Source organism: Amblyomma mixtum, chromosome 2 (assembly GCF_055824585.1).
Source record: "Amblyomma mixtum isolate Tamu chromosome 2, ASM5582458v1, whole genome shotgun sequence".
NCBI lineage: Eukaryota > Metazoa > Arthropoda > Arachnida > Ixodida > Ixodidae > Amblyomma > Amblyomma mixtum.
In genome coordinates, this window is record NC_143013.1 from 191,230,842 (window position 1) to 191,247,229 (window position 16,388).

Sequence of the window (16,388 nt, forward strand, 5' to 3'; positions counted from 1 at the left end):
AAAAATCGCTGGCATGCTACTCTGCGTAGGGAGGGGAATTTGGGAGATAAAGACAGAAGGAGAGCAGAGTGGAAGAGGTAAAAAAAAAACGAAGATAAAATGCGGCCATAAATGCATAGACAAAGAGCTGGAAGGCAACAACAACAACAACAAATGGGTACTAAGAATGCAATGGCGAGTATTGATGTAACCTATGGAATGATGGAGTGCATAGTCCGTCAAATGGGCTGACGAAGTTGAAAACCGTGTTATTTGAAGGCGAATAACGGTGAAATTATTGTATTCTACTGTATAGTATTATACCGAAAAATTATATTTCACATTAGTGTCTTCCAGCTCTTTGTCTATGCATTTATGACGCAAATAATGAACATCAACGATGATAACCGACAACATTGCCGTAATCCTATCAGTACTTCAAGTTTGCACAGGGATCCAGCAGGCTCTCCCAACCTTCCGCATGACTAAGGAACCCACGTCCCGACCTCGAGTCTCTTCTTCTCGGTTGAATATAACGACATAAGACCAATCCCAGTCGACCCACGATACTTTTTACTCCGAGCAGAGAAACATTATCCTTTCCCGCTTCGAAAAATTTGAAATCTCTAGAAGTGGTTTGAACAGAGACACCTTGAAAGCATGCACACGACACTGAAAACAAGGTTGAAATACAAGCGACGAGTTACCATTTATCGGTGTGTGCTCTCACATTTTCAAGGTGTTTTTTGGCAATGGAAAGCGACAACTGATTCTTGTACTACTATTTTGAACGACAACAGGAAGCAGCATCTTGGAAGCAACCGCGTGACAAGCGCGTCCTCCATGCCGGGAAGATGTTTGCCTCGCCGCCGCCCGACATGTGCCGGATGCTCTTTGGATGCCTCGATACAGCGTTTTTTCCGCAGGCTGGCGACGCCTATCGTTGGATCGGTGCTGACCATTTGTAATCAGAAGGATGGTGCGAAACCCTGCATTGGGCAGAAGACCATTAAAATCTAATCTGTAATAGCGCTTCGATGTCTGCAAGCAGCACTGGAAACTCTCAGGGGTCAAATACGCGAAAATGCAGATTTCCATTAAAGTATATTTGCGTAGATAAATAAAGCCGCCTTCAAGATAGCGGATATATCACCAGCCTGCCAAAGGAACTTTATCATGATACGCTGCTCGGCTCACCATTGCAAAAGTGAACTCGCAGCGGAGAGCAGTTTTTTAGGGACTGGGAAAAGTAAGGCAAGTGATGACGTTAAATTACGTCTCAAAGGACGTAGACCATAATATGTAGTACGTATCTTTAGCTTCTGCAGATGAATTATTTGAAGTCTGGCAACGAAACACGAATGCCACTGTATGAACGCCGGGATTTTGCCGGGACAGTATGAAAGAATAGCTTGGCAGCAGTAGTAGTGATTTATAAGTAAAAAAAATAAAAAAGAAGCAAAAGTCGTTGCCAGTCGCGGCAAATTCTATCTGATATCTTAAGCACCCGAACTGCGGCCCGCGGAAATAAAGGAACAGCGAGAGGATAGCAAGGAGGAGAACAAAGACGAGCTACAGCGAGAAAGGACAGGGGAGAGTGTTATACACTGTACATAACAATTGGAAAATATAAAAATATAAACAAGTTCATGTTGCGCGAGTGTCCAGGTACTCTCCAAATTTTAACCACGTGCGAGCAACGATTGCACATATTTACAACATAGAGATAACGTATATGCAAAGCCGCGCACACGTAGTATCCTGTGGCGTCGCTACTATTTACCCTATTTACTCAATTTTAAGCCCGCCTTGTTTTTCGCGATCGCGATGCCTAAAGTACGGTGGGGGGCAGTGCTTTGATTCGAAAAGTATAGGCTCCCCATCTCCCTTTAACATTCAACAGCAGTAACATTTTGTTTGCGAAATAACATATCGAACAAACTCGCTGTTTCCTTGAACTTCAAGCTATAGGTCGAACTCATGAACACTTCCATTAGGGCTGTCAAAGATATGAGGCTAATTATAGCCATGGCGTACCAGCCAAATCTAATCGCGTCGAGCGCCGCCAATACTAAGCCCACGTGACAACGCGCTGATATTGTTATTGTAGCCACCTTAAATGCGTTTTCGGCCGGTTTGTGGTCTTCTGTGTCGTGATCTACCCTGTCTTGGCTCCGCCCTCGCGCTCTCCCCCCCCCCCCCCCCCAACCCCACGAAGAAAAAAATAGAAGAGGAGGTACTTAAATTCGCATACAGACCTTTTCCAAATAATTTAACCAAAGCAGTCGGGTGGCGGTGCTTAGTTTAGCGAAAGTGTACTATATTGGGTTTAAGGCCTCAAACGCAACAAATGTGCCCTCATGGACCCGTTGGATCTTCATAGCGGCAGCTGCAGACATACATTTCTGCTTCAAGTGTCGCGTTGTTGATAACGCGAACTGTTATCGAGTCTCCACGGCTGTTATCATGCGCTAAATGCGATGCCAGGCTAGCACCACTTAAATCTGTGCGCTTGTCCTGTTTGTTCATAGAGATAAAGCTAAGTGCTACCACACAATGGACACAGCCATGGCCTGTGTGCGCACGTACATAGCGGGGATCGCACAAGCGACGACTGCGTAAGGTACCAGGTGGGACAGCTTTTATAAATTTATTGAACTTTTGATTCTTTAGAGATACTATCTGTGTTATTTTTTCATACAGTTTGAGGCGAACTACAAAAAATTTTACTTGGGTTTGAATCCCTCTGACAGCGCCGGCCATGTCCTAAATCTAATCGCGACAATGTTCCGCGCTTGTTACAAGCGTAATATGGCAGTGTTTAAAAAGTTTAGAAATAGGCAATGCGTGCACCTATCGACGCGTCTTACAGTTTGGCACCTCACCCGATATGACATAAGTACGGGAACGCGAAAATCTATCCCGAAGCCGGGCCATTATGAAGTGACCGGACTACGGACAGTGTGAAGTCAATGGCTGGAGGCTGCAATGCGATTCAGGAGGACTAGGATTGGTACTGCGGAGAAGGTTTTACAAATTTCAGGTGCGGTGACTGAGCCAAAACGCTATGTAGTGGTCGGGGGCCCTACCGTGCACGCTGGGACAGAACGCGCAGGATGCATACGTCTGCGAAGTACGGCAAACAGCGAGCGATGCGCTGCATGCTGCGATTTCTTTTCTTTCAAGTGACATTCTGGTGGGGTCTTTGCCTAGTTTGGCCACTATTAATGGAAAGCCCTCATGGGCTGCAACTATTGCGGCCGAAAAATTGCTTTTCCGAAAGCTGTACTGGGAGCCCTATCCCTGGTTTGTGAATGCTGGAATCAAGTCCAACATTTTCGGGAGAAAAATTTTGAAACTTGGAAAATTTTACCCACCGCGGCGGCTCAGTGGTTAAGGCGCTCGTCTACCGAGCCGGAGTACCCGGGTTCGTACCCGACCGCGGCGGCCGCATTTCGATGGAGGCGAAACGCAAGAGGCGCCCGTGTGCTGTGCGATGTCAGTGCACGTTAAAGATACCCAGGTGGTCGAAATTATTCAAGACCTCCACTACGGCACCTCTTGCGCTCTTTTGCTTCCAACTTCCTGGGGGCGCTGTGAGCGCGCGGAGCGAGAGGACGTCAGTGCATCGGCTCCGCCAAGTTTTGGCTGGAGCCACGGATCTTCGTCCGCAACCCCGTCAACACAGCCGCGTCTGGCTTCCCGAAGACGACAGCTACCTGTGCATACCTCTCGCACACAGGTGGGGCAAAATTTAGGCCATATAGGGCCGATCTTCACTTGGGTATCGTGGCGGCGGCGCTAGGCCTAACGTCTACGCCGGCGCCCGGCCGTGAGTGAGTCGCCCACCCGCGGCAAGATGGCTTCGCCAAGCTTACAACGTGGCTACGACCCGGACGCCATGGCCTGGTCCGAGGTTCCAGCAAATCCAGCGCCTGATAGCCCGGACTCTGCGCCCATCGAGAACCTGAAGTTATTCAAGCTAGTGGAACGCCGCTCCCGCAAGCGGAACGCTAACTCCAAGAAAGCGGACGCCTCGTCGCCAGGCCGCTCAACACGGCACAGCGCTGCTGCGCGCGCTGCAGCGCTTCACGGTGGGCCCCAGGGACCTGCTTGGAAACCAAAGCGGCTTCCGCGGCTTCATCCCGAAGACATCGTTATCATCTTGAAGCCCCGGGTGACCGTCGCTCTGAAGGATGTCTTTCAACATGGTGAGCTGGGAGCAGCGTTCGCGGCCTACCTGGGCGCCAAGGCCGCAGCATCGCTCAGCCTGCTCCCCACATGGGAGCAAAACCTGATCATGGCAGGCACCCGAGAGCCGCACGTCGCAGACAAGCTATTGCGGGACTTCGAACTAACAACACCGAAAGGTCAGCTCTCTATGTACGGCCAGTTGAAGCTCACTGGTGACGTGTGCCGCGGCGTCATCACCGTGGCCAAGCACGAGACCAGTGAGTCTCTGCAAAACAAGATCCAGTGGCGTGCTGGAGAGCTTGCCGATATCCGCAAGCTTGGAAAATCAGACGTCGCGGCGCTCACCTTTGTGGGCAAAGTGGTGCCGCGATACGTTCATTACAACTCAGAAGTCACCCTCGTGTGTGTCTATAAGAAAACGATCCCGGCCTGCGTGCGGTGCGGTACCGTGGGACACCGAGCGGACACATGCCCCTGCCCGGATCAAAAGTGTGGCCTTTGTGGCAGTGCGGTGTCGACCGTCGACGGGGTGGAGACACCGCATGAGTGCACTCCGTCCTGTGCAGTCTGTGGGCAAGCCCACGCCACCAACTCCCGGGACTGCACGGGGAAATTCAGGCAGCTCAAGGTACCCGGCCGCAAGGCTAGGCGCTCCGAGTTCCCTGGAAAACAGCGACCTGGCCGGCAGCCCAGTCATCCCAATTCAGGTGCCGGTGGCGGAACGCCGCGTGGGGCTGACGGCATCGCCAACAAAACGCCATCATCATCATCCTCGGTGAAGTCACCGCCCGGGAACAAGACTACGCCCCCACCGCCACCGCCCAGCGGCAGGGACGCTGGCCACTTCCCTGCGCTCAAGACAAATGGCGCTGCCGGCGCCCGGGCATCAGCGTCTCAACACGGCAAACAGGTGAGCAGCTGGGCTGAGATCGCCTCCTCCTCCTCCCATTCCCTCGCCTCCCCAGTTACCGTCTCCGCACTCGACGCGGAATACAAAAAACAGATCGACGTGCTCCGGGCACAGAATGAGCTTTTGCTCAACAAAATTCAAAATTTATAATCAAAATTGGCGTCCGCCGCTCCGAGCCCGCAGAACTCGGACGCAATGGAGAGCGACGCGGAGATCTCGCCTGCCCTCGTGACAGCCATCTCCGCGATGGAGGAGCGCTTAACCTCTAAATTACGATCTATGATCGAGACCGCCATGGACCAAATCTTGACCAAGGTCAAATCTGCCGTCCCCGCGGTAGTATCAAAACACATCTTGGACAACCCCCGCCTCCTCCGTCGGACGGGGCCCATTAGGGACGTATCCGGCCGTCCTTCAAAATTCAACCGTCTGATTATTGATTCGGACAATGAGGACAGCTGCCCCGCTCCTTCCATCACCCCCTTGATGGCGCAAGTAGCTGGCTCTGAGGCAGCCAATCCCTCCTCCTCCCCCCCAAGAATTTTAAATCATGGCGAGACACCTTAATCAAAGGAGTTCCGCCATCTCCAATTCGGCCATGTCAACTTCAATAACACAGTGGAACTGTAGAGGCTTTAAGGACCGCACTAAGCGGGCCAATTTCCGCCTCTACATTGAAAGTCTCGGGTCCTTACCAGCCGTGGTTGCCCTCCAAGAGCCAGGCCTGGGCGCCACAATTTCAAATTACACGACGTTCCAACAGGACCCCGCGTCTTGTCTTCTCGTTCACAAAGACTACACAGCCAACCTAGTGGATCTCGACCTCAAGCTCGAGTATTCCTATGTAATGGTGACTATCCTACCACTCCGCCGCAGGGACCCGCCGTTGCATATACTCAACGTGTACTGCGCTCCCAAACTCAAGCGAGTGACTTTTGCGGACCTCTTTAGCCGCGCGCTAAGAGTAGCGGGCCGCGATCCCCTGCTGATTGTGGGCGACTTTAATGCTCCCAGTCAGCTGTGGGGGTATCGCAAGGAGGAGTCGCGCGGACGTAGGCTGGCGGAGCTTGCGTCCACGTTGGGCCTCACCCTCCACACGGACCCCGTCCACCCAACACGGCTAGGAAACTCCGTGACACGGGATACGTGCCCGGACTTAACCTTCACTCGCAACATACAACACGCAGACTGGCTCAACACCGAGGAGACCCTCGGTAGCGACCACTGCATCATTAACACTACACTACGCACACGCCCTCTCAAGCGTCCTAGAACACAAGCCCGTATCCCAGATTGGACGAAATTCAGGCAAAATTTTAACTCACTTGATAATACACCCATTTCCGCGCAAGCCTACACAGCATGGTCCCAACAGCTGCTGGCACACCTTTCCTCGCACGAAACACACATCCAGCTCTCAGAGGCGGTCACGGACGTGGATAACCACCTTCTACACCTCTGGGAAGCCCGTCGCAGCCTCGTCCGCCGTTGGCGACGCCAGAAACACAATAGAAAGCTTAAAGCTAGAATTGCCGAGCTTACCCAGAAAGCGGCAGAGTACGCGGCCCAACTCGCCGACTCCAACTGGGTAGATAGATGCAACACGGCCGCGCGACAAATGTCCAGCCGAAACACGTGGCGTCTCTTTCGAGCCCTAATCGACCCAGCCCAAACATGAACCGAAACACAAAAACATTTGCAGCGAGCCATGTACGCTTTCCCTGGCAACACGACTCAACTGGCACAGAAACTTCGGGACCAGTATCTGTGTACAGCCCAAGACCCCCGTGGATCTGCGTACTCTTATGCAGGCAGAGAGAACACGGAGCTGGATCAACCTTTCCAGCTCCATGATCTGCGGGCGGCTCTCGCCAAAATGAAACGGGGCACTGCGCCAGGACGGGATAAGGTCACCGTCAAGCTTTTGACGAACCTGCCCGACTTGGCATACCAGTCCCTCCTGGAATACGTCATTGCGATTTGGCGCGGGGACACCCCCCTGCCAATCGAATGGAAAACGGCTTTGGTCACTTTTATTCCTAAAGCTGGCAAACCAATTGACACAGATAACCTCCGCCCCATCTCTCTCACCTCATGTGTGGGCAAACTAATGGAGACGATGGTGCGGGATCGGTTATCTACATATCTTGAATACAAACATGTCTTTGTGAGCACCATGTTCGGATTCCGCCCACACAGATCCGCACAGGATGTCCTCCTGCAACTCAATCGGGAAGTCCTTGACCCCCTCGAATGCCCCCATAATGACCGGGTCGTACTCGCCTTGGATCTTAAAGGGGCATTTGATAATGTAACACATGATATCATACTCACTAACCTAAGTTACACCGACTGTGGCCTCAACACATTCCGATACATAAGCCAATTTTTAATGGATCGTCAATCCTACATTCGAATTCAAGATAGAGACCATGGTCCTTACCTACTCGGCACGCGGGGAACCCCTCAAGGCGCGGTACTTTCCCCGCTGCTCTTCAATCTGGCCATGATGCATCTGCCGGCCCAGCTGAGTGGTGTCGCCGGCGTGCAGCACGCCCTGTACGCCGGTGACATCACTCTGTGGGCCACGCAGGGCAGCACAGGGGATATTGAAACCAGCCTGCAAACAGCGGCGACGATAGTAGACCGCTACGCCCGCCGCTGCGGTCTTCAATGTTCCCCTCAAAAATCGGAATTTGTGCACCTCCGCCCCTCACAGAAGTGCACAACTAAAATATCTCTTTCTCTCGAGAGTGGTCCCATACGCGAAAGTGATGAGATACGGGTACTCGGACTCTACATCCACAAACACAGGCGGCCAGACACTACATTGGCCAAACTCCGTAAGGTGGGGGACCAGGTGGGCCGCATGGTCCGCCGGGTTTCCAACAAACGCGGAGGGTTACGAAGTAAGGATGCCTTGCGGCTGGCAAACGCCTTCGTAACTAGTCGAATTCTCTATTCGACTCCTTATCTCCACCTACGGAAACAAGAGGAGGATGCCCTTGAGGTCATCCTTCGCAAAATTGTTAAACGTGCCCTTGACCTCCCCATCACTACTTCGAACAGCCGGCTTATGGCTCTTGGGGTGGTGAATACTTTCCGGGAGCTCCGGGAGGCGCACCTTACAAACCAGTACACGCGTTTGTCGCTAACGGAGTCGGGTCGCCGCCTTCTTGCTCGACTCCATATACAACACACCCCTCCAATGGAAGACAGGTTTCGCATCCCGGAACTGTGGAGACGTGCCCTCCACGTGCGGCCTCTTCCAGCAAACATGCCACATGAAGACCATAATGGTCGGCGCCTGGCACGAGCGGAAGCGCTAGCCCGATATTATGGCAACAAAACAGGTGTATACTACGTGGACGCCTCCGGCCCTCACCACGGGGGATGGTACACGGCCGCGGTAGTTCACAACAGCAACACAGTTAACGGCCTCACTTTCAAAGCCCGCAGTGCAACACAAGCAGAAGAGGTCGCGATTGCTCTCGCGGCCTCACATTCCAATTCAAAATACATAATTACCGACTCGCGAGGGGCCTGTCGGAACGTCGAACAAGGCAGCACTCCCTTCCTAGCCTATCGAATATACCAAAATTGCATACGGGATACGGACCCCGCACACCGTTGGCAGGGTTGGCAGGAAACGAGGCAGCAGACGCAGCCGCCCGCGCGCTCTCTCACCGGGCTGTTTTCTCCTCCCCACCTGATCAGGAACCCGATTTTAATCCGGTTTATACGTTCAAAAATATCGCAACCTACTTTCAAGATAGCCATCGCCTTTACCCCAGCCCATGTAAAGGCCTCAAGAAGGCGGATGAGCGGCTTCTTCTCCGCCTCTTCACCAATACATTGCTGTGCCCGGCAGCACTAAAACATTTTGACCCCTCCTTTAGCGGCAACTGCCCGCACTGTGGTGCGGTGTCTTCGGACACCTATCACATGGTGTGGGCCTGCCCCTCCAACCCGGCCATTCCCCCTATCCCCAACCCAACCCGGGAGGACTGGGAGGCGACCCTGCTCGGCTGCCACGACTTACAGGCCCAACAAGCCTTAGTCGGGCGCGCCCGGGCGGCGGCTACCGCCACTGGGGTCCCAAACTAGGGACCTCCACCTAGTGTTTGTAAGGATCGGTCCCTTACGGGCCGATCCAAACACCTCCTGTTCTGAATAAATGTTTTCACCACCACCACCACCAACTTCCTCCCTTCCTTTAGGGCGCGGTTCAGGCGCAGACCGAGATATGTGAGTCAGATACTGCGCCATTTCCTTTCCTCAAAAAACCAATTTGTTATTATTATTGTTAAAATTGTAGTATGGATGGATTGAAACAACTTTATTAAACACACACAAAAAAATCTTCCAGGGTGGTCCCCTGCTGGTCCAGGAGTCCACAGGCTTGTGCTTCACGTGAAGCCCGATCCACTAGCCATTTCTGGCCGGCGGGCTGAACGGTCCGGAAAGCAGCCTCCCAGGAAGAATGAGTGGGATTGGGGATGGGGGGTACTGCCTTTGGGGAAGGACATTCCCAGAGGTAGTGGAAAAGTGCGGATCTGGGCACGCCACAGGTGGTACATTCAGTAGTAAAGGTGGGGTGAAAGCATGAGAGACGGTGGGGGGAAATAAAACAGCCTGTCTGTAATTGTCGCCATGTTTCAAGAAATGCTTATTCTACGTTTTGTCCTTGTCTGCCGCGCCGAAGCATTTCTTGAAATATGTATGACCAACTGGCCTACAAAACAACCCTTGTCGCCATGTGGCGCTGGATGAGGGTGACAAGGTACTGTGGGGTGGTGGCAGTGTCATGCGGCTGAGTTTGTAAAATGTGGTGATTTGGTGGTATGTAGAGAGGATCGATGGGGCTTCTTGCACAGGGTTGGGTGACTGATCATCCGGGGTCCGGGAGGAGAGTTCTCGGGCCAGCGCATGGACGCACTCATTACCGGGGATCGAGGCATACCCAGGGACCCACGACAGAGTAACCGTTCGGTCGAGAGAGGTGACTGCGGCAAGAATACGATGTGTTGCCGGCGTCGCCGCGCCCTTTAGGTAGTGGCGGTACGCGGCCTGGGAGTCTGTACAAATTACGGTTACGTTTTTTTTAATGGTGGAGTGGGCCAGAGCAAGTGCGATGGCGGCTCCTTCCGCTTCTGCAGGCGAATTAGTCCGGATAGTGGCGGCGGCCCCCACTGTGCCGTCTTCATAGGCTGCGACTGCCGCGAAATACAGGTACCCTGGTTTAGAATTTTCTGCCGCGTCGCCATAAAGGATATCGGAGCGGTTGCTGTATATTTTCGTGTAATAGCTCGCTCGTGCCTGCCGCCTACCCTGATGGAGACTAGCGCTCATATTGCGCGGTAGGGGCTTCTGATATATGTGATCCTGAGTGCGCAGAGAAATCATGTAAGGTGTAGGACTTGTTGGGTAGGAATGGGTGGATTGAGACGTAGCTGTTGCAGTAGGCGTTGACCTCTTTCTGTGCGACTCAGGCGGACTGATTGGTTGGTGCGTTGAGCCGCTATTAATTGGATCACTGTATTGTGGGTACCAGTGGCCAGGAGACGTTTCGTGCTAACCGTCCGTGAAAGACGTAGGGCGGAGGTGACAGTCGTGCGTATTAGGATGTCTGCCTGTTGTATTTGCCGCTGAGTGAGTATGCGGTATGGGAGGTGGTATGTAATGCGGCTAATGATTAGTGCATTTGTCATATTGAGGGTCTCGCGTTCAGACAGCCCATGATTGCGTGCTGGCACCCGCCTGATAAGTGCAGCGACCTGTTTGGTCTGTCTTTGCAAGAGCTGAAGGGTGGCGGTTGCATCGAGTGTGTTGTTAATGAGAAGGCCGAGAATCTTTACCTGAGGCACAATGGGCACTGGATTCCCGTACATGTTCAGTTCAATCTGGGGGTCACTCGGGAGGGGCTTCAGCTGCAGAAGTTCCGATTTATTTGGAGAGCAACGGAGGCCTGTGTTTGCTAAATGAGTGGTGGTGATGTCTGTGGCAGATTGCAGGACACCCTGAGCTGTTCCAAGGGATCCTCCCGTTGTCGAGAGGGTTATATCATCTGCGTATATGGCTGCGTGTAGCCCTGGGATAGCAGCAAGGGCCTTTGCCAGTGGCGCTAGGGCAATGTTAAAAAGTAAAAAGTAAAGGTAACAGAACCGCCCCTTGTGGGGTACCCCGGTTAGGCACGGGGAAAGGCTGGGAGGCAATATCCCCAAGGTGGAGTTCTGCCGTGCGTCCCTGAAGGAAGGCCCGGATATATTCCCATATGCGGGTGCCGCATCCCATGTTGGCTAATGTCGTGAGGATATGGTCATGGCTTATGGTGTCGAAATCCTTATGAATATCCAGGGCCAGTATGGCTCGCGTACTGGCTGTAAGGCGCTTGGTGCAAAAGAGGGATTCTTTAAGGGCAAGAAGTACGTCTTGCGCCGAGATGTTTGGGCGGAAGCCGAATTGAACGTCGGAGAGAAAGCCTGTTGTTTCTAGAAACGGTTGCAGGCGATTGAGAATGACATGCACAAAGAGCTTGCCGACACAGCTCGTTAAGGAGATGGGGCGCAAACTTTGAAGGGTGAGCGGTTTAACAGGTGTGGGCATAAATCGCATCCTGGAATGGGTCCAGGATGCCCGGAATAACTCGGCCTTCATCTTTAGGATTGCTGCATATGTTAAGAATAGTGAGGCCATATGTGTGTCCCGGTAAGCTGAGCTCTATCGCGGTATATTGAGTGCCCTGGCTGTCGGGCATGTTTGTCGGTGTGTGGTCTAGCACCTGCATGGATGCGAGTGTCAGGATTGCTGTACGTGGAGTAAGGGCTGCCGTGTGATAACCGCGGATATGAATGCGATTTGCTTCCGTCTCTTGCAGAGCAATGGCATGGGGGGGATTTGGGGAGTTTGCTATATATGCGGCTAGTTGTGCTTGTTTTCGGCGTATGCTGCGACATTCCATTGCCGTATAATTGTTTCTGTTGGTGTAGTGGATTGGCGTCGCCGCCGACCTTTTCGCGTGCTATTGTTCTGTGCCATGTTGCTGGTCTGTAGATACTGGATGAGGACAGGCAGCGGGTTGAACTGCGCGCTGCTTGCGAGGCAATTCCTGATGAGGTACAAGTTCGAAAAGCTGCCGGCTTCATGTTTTTCCAATCGTGTGTTAATTGTAGCTTCTATCCTGTCAGTCATGGTCTGTATCAACTGTGCCTGGGCTAGTATGAGTTTTTGCTGCATCGCTCCGAGTTGTTCAGCAGCTATAGTGTTGATTATGCTAGTGATTTCTGAGCGAAATTCAGCGGAGCGTATGTACTGCTTTACCGCCTCTTGAGGTGTAATGGGGGGTCAGTGGTTGGATAAGAGGTAGGAGTGGAGGCTGCTTGGACGGACAACTCACCCTGTTCAGCAGGGCCGGCTCCTTTCTCGGGTGTAGCGTTCCGGAGTGACTGCGGTACCCTTATTGAAGTACTCAAGGCAATGGTCCCTGCTTATATATAGCAAAATATATTTTCGAAAGTCTATTCATTGAACGCATCAATAGTTACGAATGCCAATGGGGAACGCCAATGGGGAACGCATTTGGCAATAGCAAAAACGTTCATCGAAAAAAAAAAAGCAAAGCTTCCGTGGGGTGATTTGCGAATATATTGATTGTTACAATGAAATCTTACATTATATGAAAAACAATGCGTTCTTAAATGGTTTCCCGTTCAAAAGTGCGTTTCTCTAATGTTGTTGGGTATGAAGGCATGAGACTCAAAACAAAAATTCTGCGGCAGATGTAGTTAAGGCTGCGTGCGTGTGGCACGCAGCATGATCTATCTGTCCTCTCTTCGGCGAGCGCGGCTTCGGCCGCTTATCTGTTTTTTCAGCAGCGTCCGCTCCGGCGGACGCAGTTGTTGCTTCGACGGGCGTCTTTTCCTTCCTTTTTCTCTTTGATCTCTTAACTCTCCTCTATCTGCACGTGGCAGTGGTGGTGGCTTGGCTCAAGCCAGTAGGCAGGCCCGTGCAATTTCCTTTTCATCCTTCTCTCAGTCACAACAACAAGAACAACACGCAGCGTTACTATACCTGGGTGCATTGACAGCCACCCAAACAGACGCGCCAGCGTATGGCGCCACCCAGAATGCTTTACGACGGAAGTTTGCACCAAAATTTTGATATGGAAATTGGTTTTTGAGGAAGGCAATGGCGAAGTAACTGTCTCTCATCTCGGTGGATACCTTATCCGGACCTTAATGTAAGGGGTAGAGAGTATGGGAAGGCATACAATTGAAGGCGCATCAGTCGGCGATTAGAATCCCTGTTGCAAGCTGGCCTCCAGCTTCACTAGCACATGTAAACTATATGCTACCAGAAATCTTATGACAGCATTCAGAACGCTGTACGACAAACAGTTGCGTCACAGTTTTGTCACGAATGTAGTCGGAGAAACTGGCGCTATATTGAGGTCGGCCTGTATGGAATATATATACTATAGAAGAACAACATGTTTAGGATCGTCTAAAGTGGCAATGTTCGGCTCGTCGCGGGCGCCATACGGCCGCTTGTTGACGTCAGCCTAGGTTTCTTTCCATCCGTGGGATTTTATGTACTATTTGCGAGTACACGCCCTAACACACGCCGCCAACTTTTCTCGTAATGTGAGTGCAGTAATATTGGCTTTCCCATTAAAACTGGTCTCCGTTCCCTGCATTTCGTCCGCAGGGCGGTAAATTCATGCGATCGGCGCTCACGGCCTCACAGTGCTCGACTGGAATGCGTGTGCGCTCGCTACGTCTTCTACGGGCAGCAGCGAGTCGCCGATATGCTTCAACTACGGCGCCCGAATAGTTCCTTGTGTTCCCGTTTTGACATCACTTCTGGCACTTGGGACTGGCCGCCCTATTTTTATTTTCGGTTGCAAAACGACGAATTTAGCGAGCGAATCCTGATGCAGTCAAGTCGATTACGAATTGCATCTTTTATTGTTACTGCTCCTCCTTGAGATACCATTCTTAACAATTCTTTTGTCGGGCGAAAATTTCTTTCCGCTTTAAGGCGCCTTTATCTGATCTACTGACACGACTATAGAACATAAGGTACTACAGCATAAGATAAGGATACAGCATAATATCTACACGAGACAGAAATAGCAACCTCTTAATCGTTTCGTGCATGCTGCTGCATGCTGTAAATGTTGTGTTCTGCATGTTGTGCTTCTCCGCGCTGCTACGTGTAGCACTGCTGTAGCACTACGTGCAGCAAAGCTGCACTTTAGCAGCTTTTATCTCGGCCTCTTCCATTATGTAAAACGGAAATCAATAAAAGAAAGAAAGGGGCCTGCTAAAGCATCGCCAGTGAATATAACAACCTCATCGAAAGTCGCAAGATAATTAATTCGATCATTGCAAGTTACGTCTTCAATTACACCGTCGTGCAGCGCTTACATAGTGCCGTTTAGCCGCTGCTCCCGCGTGCGCCCTGTGTCGTGTCCCCTCGCACGACAGCCCGCAAGTCCGCGTTCAGCAGATAGCGTCACAGCGCTTTCAAAATGCGGGCGTTCAATTTTGTTTCGCGCTCTGGTCTATAATGAAAGGAGTAAAGCTGCACCCCGGAACCGATGCTGTTCCCCCAAAACACGAGTAGCTCAACAACCATGCTGATTTAAGAAAATAAAGGAACATAGCGAAACGAGTGAGGTAACCAGATCGAAATTTCTCTTTGCCTGCAAATGTTGCAGAAAATGTTGCAAAAAGTTGTTTATTTTTAAGCACAGAATTTGTGCCAACTTCGGAACATGTTTCAATGCATTAAAATTATATGCCAAACACCGCTGATTGTATATTTCGTGCCTTTGCAGGATATCCACTGAAGAGAAATTTGCAACCATGCCGGGTCGGAGGCCCTACCGCCAAGTCATCGACGGCGTGCCCAGGTGTCCTTGGCTCGACCCCGAAATCTTCAGGAAAAATTACTCCTTCCGTGCCGCTAACGGCGACATCGTTCAAAGCACGTATCCCAAAAGTGGCACAAACTGGATGCTGTACATCACGCAGCTCATCGTCAGGGGTGGCGAGCAGATTAACTATGCAGAATTCACTCGCGACGTCCGCGCAGTCGAGTACACGGACTGCGCCGACTGGAAGCCGACTCTGCCCGTGAGATTGTTCATAACCCACCTTCCACTGCGCCGTGAGACGATGAACGAAGAGGCCAAGTACATCTACGTGGCCCGAAACCCGTGGGACGTGTGCGTCTCAATGTTCCGCATGCTGTCAGATGTAAGCATCTACCGCTTTCAGGACGGCAAGTTCGAAGATCTCTTTGAAGCTTTCATCGAAAGTGACCTGGGATACGGGGACTACTTCGACCACGTGGCATCCGGGTACGCGCTGAAGGATGAACCAAACGTGTTCTTTACCACCTACGACGAGCTCAAGATGGACACCCGAAGCACGGTGCTTAGACTCGCCCATTTTTTGGGCGAGAAATATGGCATGGCTTTAGAAGAGGACGAACAGATGCTGCAGAACGTACTAGAATACTCGAAAGCAGAAAATATGCGGAAGGTTGTTGTGACTGAACTCGCAGGTAACGAGATTCCAGAATGGAATGATATGATGACCAGAAACAAGGTGACCAGCAAGCATGGCTATATGGGAGATCAGAACAAGTTCGCCATTGTCAAAGAAGCCAGGATAGGGAGTTGGAAGGATTATTTCACGACTGACATGCTAGTTCGTTTTGAAAGGAAGATACAAGAAAAAGGGCATAAAGCATCATTTATGGAGTTGTGGGGGAACATCCACGAAGAGGCCATCGCACTGTCCCGCATGCCGGCCTAGAACCAGTTTCATTTCGCGTAGTAGACTGCGCGCGTTTTTGTTGCCATGAGGATTGAAAAATACCTAAGAAGCTAGAAAGGAATAAATTTTGTTCATGTATTTGTCGCCTATGCGCAGCCAGTGGTCAACTTCCTTGCGTGATTGGCTAAAATGTGCTTCTTCACCGTACCTGATCTGTAGGGGCCCGCCTATCAACATGGACGGATGGATGAAAGTTATGAGCGGCTTCTTTCAATGGGGTGGTGGCAGTTGCCACCATGCTCGGCACAAGCGCGCTCAATTTATGGGTTCCATCTGCCGGTAAAACCCCCTGTGAGCGAGTATTTGATTAACTGGCCAACAAAAAAGACTACAGGAAGTGGCTCGCGAGCATATCTTCCTTCAAACTTGCTGCAAATCCGTGCTATGCGTGGACCACCCTACCGCAGGAACGCAGGCGTACTGCGCGGGTTTTTTTCTCATGCAGAGACACCGAGCCT

The 16,388-nt window shown here is 51.6% G+C and overlaps 1 protein-coding gene across 1 annotated transcript; it reads left to right on the forward strand.

The window, feature by feature from the left end:
* The first annotated feature begins 2,525 nt into the window (after nucleotides 1-2,525).
* Nucleotides 2,526-16,017, forward strand: LOC149361903 (3-alpha-hydroxysteroid sulfotransferase-like). Its single transcript, XM_089569618.1, has 2 exons — nucleotides 2,526-2,609; nucleotides 14,925-16,017. The coding sequence occupies exon 2, from the start codon at nucleotides 14,953-14,955 to the stop codon at nucleotides 15,907-15,909; it is 957 nt and encodes a 318-aa protein (XP_089425744.1). The 5' UTR covers nucleotides 2,526-2,609; nucleotides 14,925-14,952; the 3' UTR covers nucleotides 15,910-16,017.
* Nucleotides 16,018-16,388: the final 371 nt, after the last annotated feature.

Coding starts and splice junctions, on each gene's coding strand:
- LOC149361903 (XM_089569618.1), top strand. CDS start 14,953: ATGCCGGGTCGGAGGCCCTACCGCCAAGTCATCGACGGCGTGCCCAGG.